The sequence below is a fragment of the Bufo bufo genome, chromosome 3 (genome assembly GCF_905171765.1).
Source record: "Bufo bufo chromosome 3, aBufBuf1.1, whole genome shotgun sequence".
NCBI classification, from domain to species: Eukaryota; Metazoa; Chordata; class Amphibia; order Anura; family Bufonidae; genus Bufo; species Bufo bufo.
In genome coordinates, this window is record NC_053391.1 from 675,077,066 (window position 1) to 675,090,908 (window position 13,843).

Below are 13,843 nucleotides of genomic sequence, written 5' to 3' on the forward strand. Positions count from 1 at the left end.
CCAGCGAATGATCGCCGCTGGCAGGCTGCAGATCCACACGCTTACCTTCCGATCCTGTGAACGCGCGCGCCTGTGTGCGCACGTTCACAGGAAATCTCGTGTCTCGCGAGATGACGCACGGATGCGTCCAGGAGGAATGAATCGACCGCCTCCAGGACGCACCCGTGCGTTAGGCGGTCCGGAGGCGGTTAATCAGACCTCAGATCAGACCCCCATATTAACCAGACCTCAGAGTAGACAAAAATAAAAATGAACTCACCTCTCCTGTTCCTAACGCCGCTGTTGCTCCTAAGATCCAGGACTCTCCCTGGTCTTCCTGCCACATTGCGCTGTGACCCGACGCCGAACCGCTAACAGAGTGCACCGAAGTCCTCACACTGCGCGTAGGTCACAGCACAGTGTGCGGCCGAGCAAGACCAGGAAGTTGTGAGTACAGAGCCCGTACGGGGAGCACTGCATTTACTGCTTCCTTCCAGCTTCCCACTACATCGTATGCAATATTAAGTGGTGACATTAGAAAGTACAGCTTATGCTTAAAAAAACAAGCCCTTTTATGGTTATGTGAAAGGAAAAATAAAAAGGTTATGGCTCTGGGAAGGCTGGGGGGGAAAAAGAAATACAAAAATTGAATATTGCCCGAGACTGAAAGGGCTAAGGATTGTGTGTATATCTGAATTAGTCTAAAGGGTGTGTCTATTTAGGAATGGGTTTAAGGGGTGTGTCTACCTCTGAATTAGTCTAAGGCGTGTGTCTGCTTCTGAATGAGACTAATGGGGTGTGTCTACCTCTGAATGAGTCTAAGGGGTGTGTCTGTTTCTGAATGAGTTGAAAGGGTGTCAGCATAAACAGCATATCACAAGTCTTTGACCAATCATATTGACTATTGCACAGAAGTGATTAAAAAGTCACATGATCAGCCAATCAGCTGTCAGCTTCTAGAGGAAGCGGCTAAATAATTGTATTATAAAGGGGTAGAAAGTATAGCAAAAGGACATTTTATTACACATAGTTGCAGTCCGTGAACTGAACCAGTCCTCAAAAGGAGTGGTCTGGGCCATTTTGGGCTGTCTAAGGGGCGGGGCTTAAATGTTCAGGTTTTTACTTTTTAAATGTTGGCAAGTATGGCAACAGGTACTGTACTCTTAAAATAACATGCATGTTTCAACAAGTTTACACAGCTGATAATGTGCCATCCCTAGTGCAGGGCCTGACGGGGCGGAGCATGACACAGGGATACAAAGAACGCTAAAGAGAGAATCCCTGTGTCATGGCCAGCCCCTTCAGGTCCGGCACTATACAGAACTCAGTGTATATGATTTGTTGGCTCTGTAGCGTAGCCTCAGGATCTCCAGAACCTTGGTCATTGAGTTTTCCGGATTTCCCTTGCAGATACTGAGCGAGCGCTGTCACTTCTGGAAGAGTACTGCAACAAACTGCAGAAACCAGAAGAGAGGCAGCTGAGGCAGGCCATCGAGAAGGTCGTCCGCATGTTCAGAAGTAACCTCTTCCAAGCTTTAATAGGTAAGTGAACAATCCGTTTTGATAAATGAAGCGTGCATTTTCTGTAATGAGACGTAGGTTGTAGGTAAGTGGACGTAATGCAACATGCCTCGCCCCTGGGTGATTGTGTCCCAGGTTTATCGGAATGCTGAGTGATGTGGTGCGGCCTTAATAGTCTCTATGTGTCACGATGCTCCTACCTGTATACCAATGCTCCCCAGGGCTTGGCTCCGAAGCAATAAAAGGGATCAGTAATGGTGGAGATGTTGAATAAATCGAGTCCTGACCTTTATAAAGTTTAACAGCTTTACTTGAGTAAACTTGCATCAAGACAATATTCAGGCTTTCTCTTGGTTCCAGCAGGCTTTGAAATAAACTGGCAGGTAAACTTGAGTTCTCTGCTTTCTCTTTCTGTGATAAACTTGACTCTATTCTGGCAGCTGGACTTTAGGACTGTTCTGGTATCTCTGGAGTGGGGTGCCTTTGGCTGTTGACCCCCTCATGACACTCTGTAGGTAAATCTGCAAGGAGTCAGGGTGCTCTATAAGCTGCTTCCCTCTGGAGGGACTCCTGCATCAGGAGAGGGGCCTCCCCTCGCTGCTACATCACAGCACATCTGCATCTTATGCTGCCCTGGCTTAGACTGACTAGACACTTCCTGCTGCCCCTCCCTTGTTAGGAAATGGGACTAGCCCACTTCTGCACAAAAGGGGGAGAATGGAATAGTAAGTTCCATTCTATCTAAGGATCTATCTGCCATATACGCTGCCACCTGCTGGTGAACCAGGCATATTACATGTACAAAACAGTTTCATAGCAACATTATCAATGCACAGTGACAAAGGACCTGGAATACATACACAGATGACATTGTGGTAGCAATTAAAGACAGTAGCAGGGTGTAGAAATTGTAATACTACTTTGGGGTATTACAGTAATGACAGCTTTTCATTGGGTAGACAGCAAGAACACACTGAAGGAAAACTGTGAATCAGGAATTCCATTCTCTGGTCAGGTCTAATGCGAAATTCAGACTTATGGTAGTTGCGCAGGTTTCATGTATTGCATAGCTGCCAACTGTCCTGAATTTGCAGGGACTGTCCCTGATTTTCAAAGAAAGTCCTGGCAAATTCGGGGCTGTCCTAGACCAAAAATGGGTGGGACTGACAATAACCCCACCATTAATGGGTGGAGTTTTGAATTACCCCGATTTTACCAACCTAAATGTTAAGTATGGTTCTGTATACAGTCAGGTGCATAAATATTGGGACATCAACACAATTGTAAAATTTTTTACTCTATACACCACCAGAATGGATTTGAAATGAAACAAACAAGACGTGCTTTAATTTGAGGGTATTTACATCCAATTCAGGTGAACGATGTAGGAATTACAACAGTTTGCACCTGTGCCTCCCACTTGTTAAGGGACTAAAAGTAATGGGACAGAATAATAATCATAAATCAAACTTTCACTTTTCAATACTTGGTTGCAAATCAATTACAGCCTGAAGTCTGGAACGTATAGACATCACCAGACGCTGGGTTTCATCCCTGGTGATGCTCTGCCAGGCCTCTACTGCAACTGTCTTCAGTTCCTGCTTGTTCTTGGTGCATTTTCCCTTCAGTTTTGTCTTCAGCAAGTGAAATGCATGCTCAATCGGATTCAGGTCAGGTGAATGACTTGGCCATTGCAAAACATTCCACTTCATTCCCTTAAAAAACTCTTTGGTTGCTTTTGCAGTATGCTTTAGGTCATTGTCCATCTGCACTGTGAAGCGCCGTCCAATGAGTTCTGAAGCATTTGGCTGAATATGAGCAGATAATATTGGCCGAAACACTTCAGAATTCATCCTGCTGCTTTTGTCAGCAGTCACATCATCAATAAATACAAGAGAACCAGTTCCATTGGCAGCCATACATGCCCACGCCATGACACTACCACCACCCTGCTTCACTGATGAGGTGGTATGCTTAGGATCATGAGCAGTTCCTTTCCTTCTCCATACTCTTCTCTTCCCATCACTCTGGTACAAGTTGATCTTGGTCTCATCTGTCCATAGGATGTTGTTCCAGAACTGTAAAGGCTTTTTTAGATGTCGTTTGCAAACTCTAATCTGGCCTTCCTGTTTTTGAGGCTCACCAATCTTGTGGTGAACCTTCTGTATTCACTCTGGTGAAGTCTTCTTTTGATTGTTGACTTTGACACACATACACCTACATCCTGGAGAGTGTTCTTGATCTGGCCAACTGTTGTGAAGGGTGTTTTCTTTACCAGGAAAATAATTCTTCGGTCATCCACCACAGTTGTTTTCCGTGGTCTTCCGGGTCTTTTGTTGTTGCTGAGCTCACCGACGCGTTCCTTCTTTTTAAGAATGTTCCAAACAGTTGTATTGGCCAGGCCTAATGTTTTTGCTATCTCTCTGATGGATTTGTTTTGTTTTTTCAGCCTAATGATGGCTTCCTTCACTGATAGTGACAGCTCTTTGGATCTCATTTTAAGAGTTGACAGCAACAGATTCCAAATGCAAATAGCAGACTGGAAATGAACTCTGGACCTTTTACCTGCTCATTGTAATTGGGATAATGAGGGAATAACACACACCTGGCCATGGAACAGCTGAGAAGCCAATTGTCCCATTACTTTTGGCCCTTAACAAGTAGGAGGCACATATGCAAACTGTTGTAATTCCTACACCGTTCACCTGATTTGGATGTAAATACCCTCAAATGAAAGCTGACAGTCTGCAGTTAAAGCACATCTTGTTCGTTTAATTTTAAATCCATTGTGGTGGTGTCTAGAGCCAAACATGTTACAATTGTGTTGATGTCCCAATATTTATGGACCTGACTGTATGTGTATACATGGTGGGGGGGATTTATCAAGACTGGTGCAAAGGAAAACTGGCTTAGTTAGCCCTAGCAGCCAATCAGATTCCACCTTTCAATTTTCATACCTTCTTCAGAAAATGAAAGGATCAATCTAATTGGTTGCTATGGACAAGTGTTCCTTCGCACCAGTTTTCATAAATCTCCCCCAGTGGGTACAGCTGTGTATGTGGGGGTCACCAGTGGCATCGCTGCATGTTCTTGAGATGATTGGTGTAATTTTTTTGGACTTCAGGGGTGGTCAATTAGAAAGGATTGCTGACTGTTTCCTTACATCATTACTGGTGGAATATTATAAGACCCCCTCCACATATATCTGCCCCCCCCCCCCCCTCATTATTTCCTCTAGCGAAGCTTTAAAAAAAAAAAAAAAAATTGATGACAAAACACCCTTGGACACGAGTGGTTGCTGCTGTATGTGAACCCAGCCTAACAGGTAATTGATAGAATTTGCAGACTTTCAGTATTAGTGGAATACTATTAGGATGGCATATCAGTAGGAAGACATACTCAATGGCATATTACTAGGATGGCATACTTGGGGAAATATTACTTAAAGGCTATGAACACCTTTGGGGACGTTTTTTAAATAATTGTATTGTACTCATATTGAGTTAAAAATCATTTTTTCAATTGGTCTTTATTAAAAATATTGAGCCCTTTTCTCTGTACAGCCTTGAGATTCTCTAGTAGCAAGATCTGTGTATTTACTGTTTTCCCTTTAGGCAGCCTTATAAACACTCTTTATAGCTCAGTTCTTATCTTACTGATGAGAATGTGGCTTAAATAAGTGTTTATGACCTTTTAGTAATTTACAGATAAGGGTTATTAGATGACCGGGACAAAATGAAAATGAAAGTACCATTCACACAGCTAGAAAGTTAACCCTTTGTGAGAGAACGGCTCAATATTCTTAATAAAAATAAATAAAAAAATTAATTTTTAGACCAAAATGAGTAAAATGCAATCATAAACAAAAATTGCTGCACATAGTCTTTAAAGGGGTTGTGTCACAAAGCATATTCAAAATTTTTAAAACCAGCACCTGAATCCGAATACTTTTGTAATTGCATGTAATTAAAAATTTAGTATAGCCAGTGAGTTATTCGATAAAATGTATTTTTTATAGCGCCACCTGCTGTTTGTTTTTTTTCCTTATTTTTTGTTCGTCTCACTGAGCTGGTCGCACATACTCAGTTTAAATCTTCAACTGCCACCAGCTGTGGCAGTTACAGGGAGAGAGCTGCAACAGAGAGGACACGCCCCCTGATCTGCCAGGCTGAAGATAATCTAGATGAGCAATGAATGAGGAGATCTCTGGATCCATGTGAGGTACAGGGCTGGTTCTAGCTTTGTTAGAAAGAGATTGTTGTGTTCTATGCGATGTCTGGAAGTGGCATATTTAGCGATATGTTACTCGGATGGCATATTGGGTGCATATTATTTGTATGGCATACATGCTGTCACTTTAATAAGATGGCATACATGGAAGATATACACAATAGCATAATATTAGGATTACATACTTGGGTGGCATACCTGGAGGAATATTACTAAATTGGCAAAAGCCTGACTGATATATTACTAGGATGGCACACCCAGGTACACATTACTTTGATGGCAAATATGGTGCCACATTACTAGGATGGCATGCATGGTGTCAGATTACTGGGAAGACATACTCAATAACCCATTACTAGGATGACTTACTTTGGCGCGCACTACTTGGATTGCATACTTGGGGGGAAATTACTAAAGTGGCATACTCAATTATATATTACTTGGGTGGCATACTTGAGGTATTAGGATGGCATAAATGGTCATATATTACTAAAGTGGTGTACTTGGTGGCATATTACTAGGATGACCCACTTGGCACATTGCTAGGGTGGCATAGATGGTGGCATATTACTTGGATGACCCACTTGGCACATTGCTAAGGTGGCATAAATGGTGGCATGTTACTTACATGGAATAAAGGTGGCATATTAATTGGAAAGCACACATGAGAAAATACTACTAGGATGGCATGCTTGATGTCATATTATTTTCATGACATATATGGCATATTTCTAGGATGCATGCTTGGTGGCATATTACTTGGATGGCATACTGGGTGACATATTATAATAGGATGGCACAGATGGCAGCATATTTACGTACCCCACTACCAATAGTGTATAACTAACAGTATTAGGTTTTTTGTTGGGCCTCATCCTGGTGCCTCACTGGTTATATCTACACTTTAGCCTTTTATCTGTCTGTGACTATAGCTATATAGAAAGTACTTACCTTGCATGAAACAGAAGAAGAGGGTCCCTGTTTTGGAACAGACTACCTGTATTTAAAGGATATGGACACCCTCAGAGGCAATTTTGTTTATGATTGCATTGTGCTCATTTTGGGCTAAAAATAATTTTTTCAATTGGTCTTTATTAAGAACATTGATCCGCTCTGTCACAAAGGGTTAAATGTTTTTCTAGCTGTGTGAATTGTAATATTTGCTTTCACTTTGTGATTGTCATCTAATAACTCCTATTTCTAAACTACTGAGAGGTCATAAACACTTATTTAAGCCACATTCTTATCAGTAAAATAAGAACTGAGCTTTAATGAGTATTTATAATGTCAGAGAGCAGAGATAAAGAGCTGTCATATTAGCTGGCTGATGGAGCAGAGAGAAAATTCAGATTCTGCTAGTAGAGCACCTCAATTCTGTACAGAGAAAAGGGCTCCATATTTGTAATAAAGACCAATTAAAAAAATGATTTTTAGTTTAACATGAGTACAATGCAATAATAATAATAAAAAAATGCTCCCAAAGGTGTACATAGACTTTAAGTTCAAAATACTTATGAAAATGAGGTTTACATAGGTTACACTTAATGTGAGATCAGATCTCTGATTCCCAGAATGATAGCTCCATAGAGAACTCAAACCCCTTTGGCACTGCTCAGAGATTTCTGCAGGGGCGTAGTCATAGGGAGTCTAAAGTTCAGGACGCTCAGTCTGTCTCTTTCCATACTCCCTGCTAACCCTAAAGCAGCCATTCCAAAAGGTGCGGCCATGCTCAAGAGCCTGCACCTACAGTGCACTCACCAATTCTAATCCCAGTTCCGTCCAAGACACCGTTCCTTGGGGACAATAGCACAAAGTGACCTGAGCAGTTGGAACACTCAGGATCTTTTAGTGGGCGAGTTCAATCCCCGCACATTCCATGTTACTACATTGATAGCAGTCATTGAGACTATTTCACGGCTATTAAATGAAAAAGTGAACAGTTATAACACTAGTTAAGAGAAAAAAAATGCAGAGCAAAATAAGAGGGTTTTGGTCCGCTTTTTACCTAACTCCGAGGACAACCCTGGGGGGTGTCCTATATTGGGCAGCAGGGAGTGTTGGGGATATAGTTAGTGCAGAAGGGGGGTTTGAGGTTAGTATATAACCACTGGGTAGTGGAGGAAGTGTTGGCGCCAGAAATAAGTTGTATAGTACCGACATGGCAAGAGGGTAGGAGGAGGGGGGGGGGGAAGAAGGGAAAGGGAGGGGGGTGAAGTGGATAAGTATGGACGACAATGGGTCAATAAGCAGATAAGGGAACAGAGCAGGGATGAGTGATGGAGGTTGAGGTCATGGTTACATGAGTGAATCATCCATAGTGATGGTTAGGGGCTGCTTGGTATATAAAGCTTTAGCGACGGAAGTTCAATCTGGGGTTGCAGCAAGCCTTTTCCGGGTCTTCTTTATCTTCCAGGGGTGTAAAGCAGGAAGGCCTGGCAGGTTAGCCACATTAGAAATGGGGTACCAGGAGGTTTCCGGCGAAAGATCCAAGTCAAGTAGCTCATATATAGGGAGTAGGTCCTTCGGGGTGCACACCACTTTATGTGATCCTTGAAGGGTAAATGCAATCCCAAATGGAAATAACCATCTGTAGGGAATGTCCATGCTTTGTCAGATCTCAATGAAAGGTTTCAACTTGGGAAATCTGTATTGGGGATCCTTCACAAGAAAGTTCTTTGCCATTTCTGGTAGCTCTCAGGATCGTGTCCCAGTAGTGGAAGTTGAGGACTTTGAATATCATGTCTCGTGGTGGGTCCCCATCTTTTGGCTGAAGTGCTCTATGAGCCCTCTCCAGGGTAAAATGTTCCCTCATATTTGGCGGCAATAGGGGCTTTAAGATGTCACGTATGATTTCCATCAAGGATGATAGTGGAACTGACTCTGGGACCCCCTTTAATCTCAGGTTATTACGTCTCCCTCGTAGACTATAGAGGAGACTATTAAGATGATGTTGACAATGAGAGGGCTGAGGCCGTAGGCTCTCTAAAGGAGACCAGGAAAGCTTGATTTTCCTCAATTAGTTCGACCCTGCCCCAAATCTCCCTGATATCTATTTTGATGTCTCAGAGTTCCCTGAGGACCGGAGCAATAGCCGATTCGATGATCTGCTGAAGGGTCTTGCGGGTCCGCAGGTTGGTGCGTTGCTTTGGGACCAGTTTTTTTTTGTGGAGGAACTTTTCCATCTCTTACTGTGTCTTGTCGTGGGACCCGTCTCTTCAGGTTTCCCCACTTTAACCATGGTGTATGGTGAGGTACTGGTATAGAGAGAGTCAACAGGAAGGGCAATGGAGGCTCAAAAATAATCAGGGCACCCAACCTCCGGGCTTCAACAACTTTGCATCTGAGCGAGTGTAACGATTTGACGCTCAGAAAATATTGGGCCAGGGACCCTGTGTGTGAAATATAGTTTGTGCAGACCGCCAGACGAGGCGGTCTGCAAAAAAATTTGAGCTAAGCTCTTGCCAGAAGGTAAAGTCCCGAAGGGGGATTTATATGGCTCTAGGGTGGAGTGGATGCCTTAACTAAATAGATTTTTAGGTATCGACAACCTTGAACCGAGTAGCATGGATTCCCCGTGGAGAGTGCTGCTTCGTCCGACTGTCGGAGGTATACTTTCGGTGGGCTTGGCGGGTCAAGAGACGCCGCGGCTAACGGCTGTGCACTGAGTCCAGTAGGCCAGAGAGATTGATGGAAAGATTCGGGTCCCGAGGTCGGCTGTTTTGGTTCCCTGTGTATCGCCCAGGCTTGGATAGGCGGAGTACCAAAATTGTCGGCTCTATCACTTGGATTCTGCAGTTAATAAAAAGGCAGCGGAGCTCGCTCCACACGCATCCTGCTCCTTCCAGCGCCAGGCCACACACCCCAGACTCGCTGTTTTTGGACGGAAGGAGTTGTGTTTTTCTAATCCTAGGCTCTTCTGTCTCATGTTGTTCCACCTATTTCTAGAACAGAAACTGAATGTGCATCACTAGAGCCAAAAATATCCTCGTACACCTGCGGGCGCTGCTTATCTGTGCCATCCCTGAGTCGTGTGCTGGCGCCAAAACCTTGTGATCCAGGCTTGGAAAAGATTTTAACCCATTTCTAGGAACGCCTTTCATGACTTTCCTCTGTATCTTGTGCATTGATCTTCATTCATAAAATTTTTATATATTAATGATTGCATATTACATATCTATTAGAATTGTCCGTGAACCCTCAGGTGCTGACAGCCCAAGACCACGGCACGAACAGGTCCTCCATGTTGTCCCTCACGTGGTTATCTGTCCAGGAAGCTAGGGAGAGGAAGCTCATCGCTGTTGGGAGTTGTAGTTCTCCAATAGCAACTGGGTATAGCTAAAGAAGAGAGACTATAGAACCAGCAGGCAATTTAGAGAGCTGAGTTTGTTAGATGTAGCAGAGCTGAGCTTATGATTTGACATTCATTGTGTATTTTCCGCCATTTTACATAGGACTGCTTGTAATCGTTTGTATGATGTGCCGTGTGATAGAAGTGTTAAATGGAAGATCCCAGCAAGCTATGTGGGAAGAGGTCTTAAGCTGCCCATAGGTACTAAATAAACCTGACAGTTTGGGCAGATTTGGCCAATGACCAGATTGGTATGGGGGTCTCCAAAATCTCCCTCCAATGGCAGAAGCCAGGGGGAAGAAGGATTGGACCTGTTGGATTACAGTATGCCTGCTCCTTTGTTCCCTCAGGACATAAGAAGCTGTATGGCCAGCTTAAGACCCATTCCCACCCAGAGGGCTGGAATCTGTTACACTGCACATCATAAGGATGTTCACATGCAGTCCTATGTAAAACCACAGAAAAGACACAATGAACATCAGATCACAAGCTCAGATCTGCTACATCTAACAAACTCAGCTCTCTAAATTCCCTGCTGGTTCTACAGTTTCTGTTCTTTAAAGCGCCTCTGTCACCAGAATCAACCCTATTAAATCAGACATACTGGCTAGTAGTGCTCATCATGTTGATTAAAACAATACCTTTCTTTTGTCTGTATGTTAAGTAGCTGAAGAGTAATCTTTTGTTTTTATTCATATGCAAAAGAGAAGTTTAAGCACCGGGAGGCGGAGCTGAATCCTTAGAGCACTGCTATGTGACAAACACCAGTAATGTGTGTTAGCTTATAAGCATAGAAAAAAACATGCACCTCTATGTGGTAATGCTATAGCTTGGTGGTAAGTTTATGGTTTTGCATGTTGAGATCCCAGGTTTGAATCCTGGAGGAGACTTTTAGTTTTTTTTTTCTTCCACATTTAACCTATAATAAAAGTCTATATCATCATATTGAGAATAATGTTTTTAGGCTGAATAAGCTAATAAATATCACTGATTTCTTTATAATCATATGCCGTGCCTGTGAATAAACCATTAATAGGTTTTAGGTTTCTAAGAGAAGAAAAATCTCAATATAGTAAAGCCTTCTGTTGTTATTATATGATTATTTATTATATTATAGCCTTTTATTATGGGTTAAATGAGAGAAAAAAATTACAGAACAAAAAATGTATGTAAATCTCTCATAGGACTTGAACTTTGAATTCCAACATGCATGGCAGACATCTTATCACCAAGCTATAGCATTACCATTTTTCTATGCATTATAAGCTAACATACATTACTGGTGTCTTTCTAATCATATAAGATCTCAATGTGGTGAAGCTATAGTACATAGAGTATATGATATGTAGATGCTAGGACACAGCTCTGCCCTCAGCATAGCTCCTAGATGGGACAAACCCAGGCACTCAGCATATACACAAATATAATACAAAAATGTATATCCAAAAATATATCTTTATTGAAATCGATATAACAAATAAATTAAATTGGCAAAGACAAACACAACCACATGGAGAGTGCACAAAACACGTCGGGACATCAAGTTATAGCATAGCAAGTAATGGAAAAGGTGGGATGGAAAAACAAGTTTAAATAAATACAAAATCAAAACATGTGGCTCCCCCACCTAGGTAAAAAAAACATGATTCACAACATATACACAATACAGACCCGGCTAGTGGCACCTCCAAGAGACCCTGATGCGTGTTTCGCGTCAGCTTTCTCAGGGGGAGTAGAGAGGAAGTTGACGTGAAACATGTGTCGGGGTCTCTTGGAGGTGCCACTAGTTGGATCAGTATTGTGTATATGTTGTGAATCATGTTTTTTTTACCTAGGTGGGGGAGCCACATGGTTTGATTTTGTATTTATTTATACTTGTTTTTCCATCCCACCTTTTCCACTACTTTTAATGCTATAACTGGATGTCCCGATGTGTTTTGTTGCACTCTCCTTGTGGTTGTGTTTGTCTTTGCCAATTTATGCATCTCTTTATTTTATCGATTTCAATAAATAGATAATTTTTGGGGGGGCGTGGCCAGCAGCCAAGTTGGCCAGAGGCATGTGACCGCGGCTAACGCTACAGATCGGGATAAATCCTAAATAACATTATCCATTATGTGCTCAAATAGACCCCTGGATGAGCCCTGCAGCAGATAGGAAGCAGTGCATAGAGGACTCACCGCGTGGAGTGCACGGAGAGAGCCGCGCCGGGAGCCGAGACGTGCGGACCACGAGGGAGGCACAAGTGGAGGACTCAGGCGCACTAGACCCGGTGATAAGAAAAGGGAAATGAGGGGAAGTATTCGGAGGCGGCAGGCAAGACACTCGCAGTTGAGAGAGAGAGAGTCTGGTCACACACGCAGGCACATTCAGTTTCCCGCCAGTTGGCCATCTTGGCAGCATCTCTGCGGTGCTGAGGGGGGAAGAGGAACCCAGGTGGAAGTGGGCTCCGGCATCGGCAGCACATGCAACACTCCCTACCTCACACAGCGCAGTTATAACTTTATATACAAGCTGTGACATAGCAAGGGGTTTTGTTTGGGAAGGCAGGTATTTTCCTCGCAACATGTGCGGCTGGGCTGATTTCCAGCCAGGTGAGATCAAATACCGGACCGTAGTTTAAGTGCCGATCCGGGTTTTGGCAGCACCTGGCTGTCCTTTAAATAGGCAGCTGGGCTCAGAATCGAGGTCTCTGTTTTGGGATCTGAGGCATCGTGCCGTGCTAGAGGGCTGAGAGCCGCATGCGGGGAAACATGCCCCCTAAAGCCTATTGTGGACCGCTGAAAAAACCTGCTAACAAGGTGACTGTTTTGTGCTTTGGACTTTCCTTTGTGTGAACGAACACTAAGGCTCCTTTCACATCACCATTTCTCCTTTCCGTCCTCCGGCTCCGTTGAGGAGCAGGAGAACGGAAAGGACGGATTCTGCAGATAACTGAGACCTAACTGAGCGTAACGGAGCCTAAGGACCCCATAGACTATAATGGGGTCCGTTCGGTGTCCGCTCAGAATATGATTTATTTTTTTATTTTATTTTTAAATATATTTTTAATTGATGCATCATCAGGTAGAAAGATTACATGTGTATCCAAAATCATATATATATAACGGTACAGGATGCATTTTGTTTTCAAGTATAAAAAAAAAAATTGAATACATGGCATATTCAAAATAAAGAACAATATTACCACCCTCCCTATCCCTTCAAAACTTCCCAAAAGGATATCTGCTCAAGTTCCTCCCTCCCCAACTTTAGAATCGTATATAAGTAACATCACGATGAAGATACCATTGGACAAGAACCCAGAGTCCTCATTTCTAATTTTCCCAAGTTCCCGTTCAACACAGCCTTGGAATACCATTATGTGTATTGGAAAGCTGACATGAGCCTATTGATGTCTGTCCGTGTCAGAATATGATTTTTGAACGGAGACGAAAGTCCGGCGGCTATCCCCAAGATGACACCATCAAAAGACGTCGAAACCTACCTGGCAATGTACGAGAAGGTGGCCACAAGGAAGAATCTACCCCAAGATAAGTGGGCTGAGGTCGTCGCTCCGTTCCTGACATCCAATTCCCAGCGGGTGTATTTCGACTTGCCGGACGATCAAGCGGCCGACTACCAGAAAGTCAAGGGTGAGATTCTGGCAAGACTGGACGGGACAATACGGTTTTGTAACGATTTTCGTAAGCTGAACGAAATATCTAAATTCGATGCATATCCCATGCCTCGGGTGGATGAGCTTATTGAAAGGTTAGGCCAAGC

The 13,843-nt window shown here is 43.2% G+C and overlaps 1 protein-coding gene across 1 annotated transcript in view; it reads left to right on the forward strand.

Moving 5' to 3' along the window:
* The window catches only part of DLG2 (discs large MAGUK scaffold protein 2), a 1,330,756-nt gene that overhangs the window by 28,580 nt on the left and 1,288,333 nt on the right, over window positions 1–13,843 (forward strand). The window contains exon 2 of the mRNA XM_040426389.1: window positions 1,390–1,521. Within this exon, the coding sequence (XP_040282323.1) occupies window positions 1,390–1,521 (132 nt within the window). The remainder of the gene's footprint in view (window positions 1–1,389; window positions 1,522–13,843) is intronic.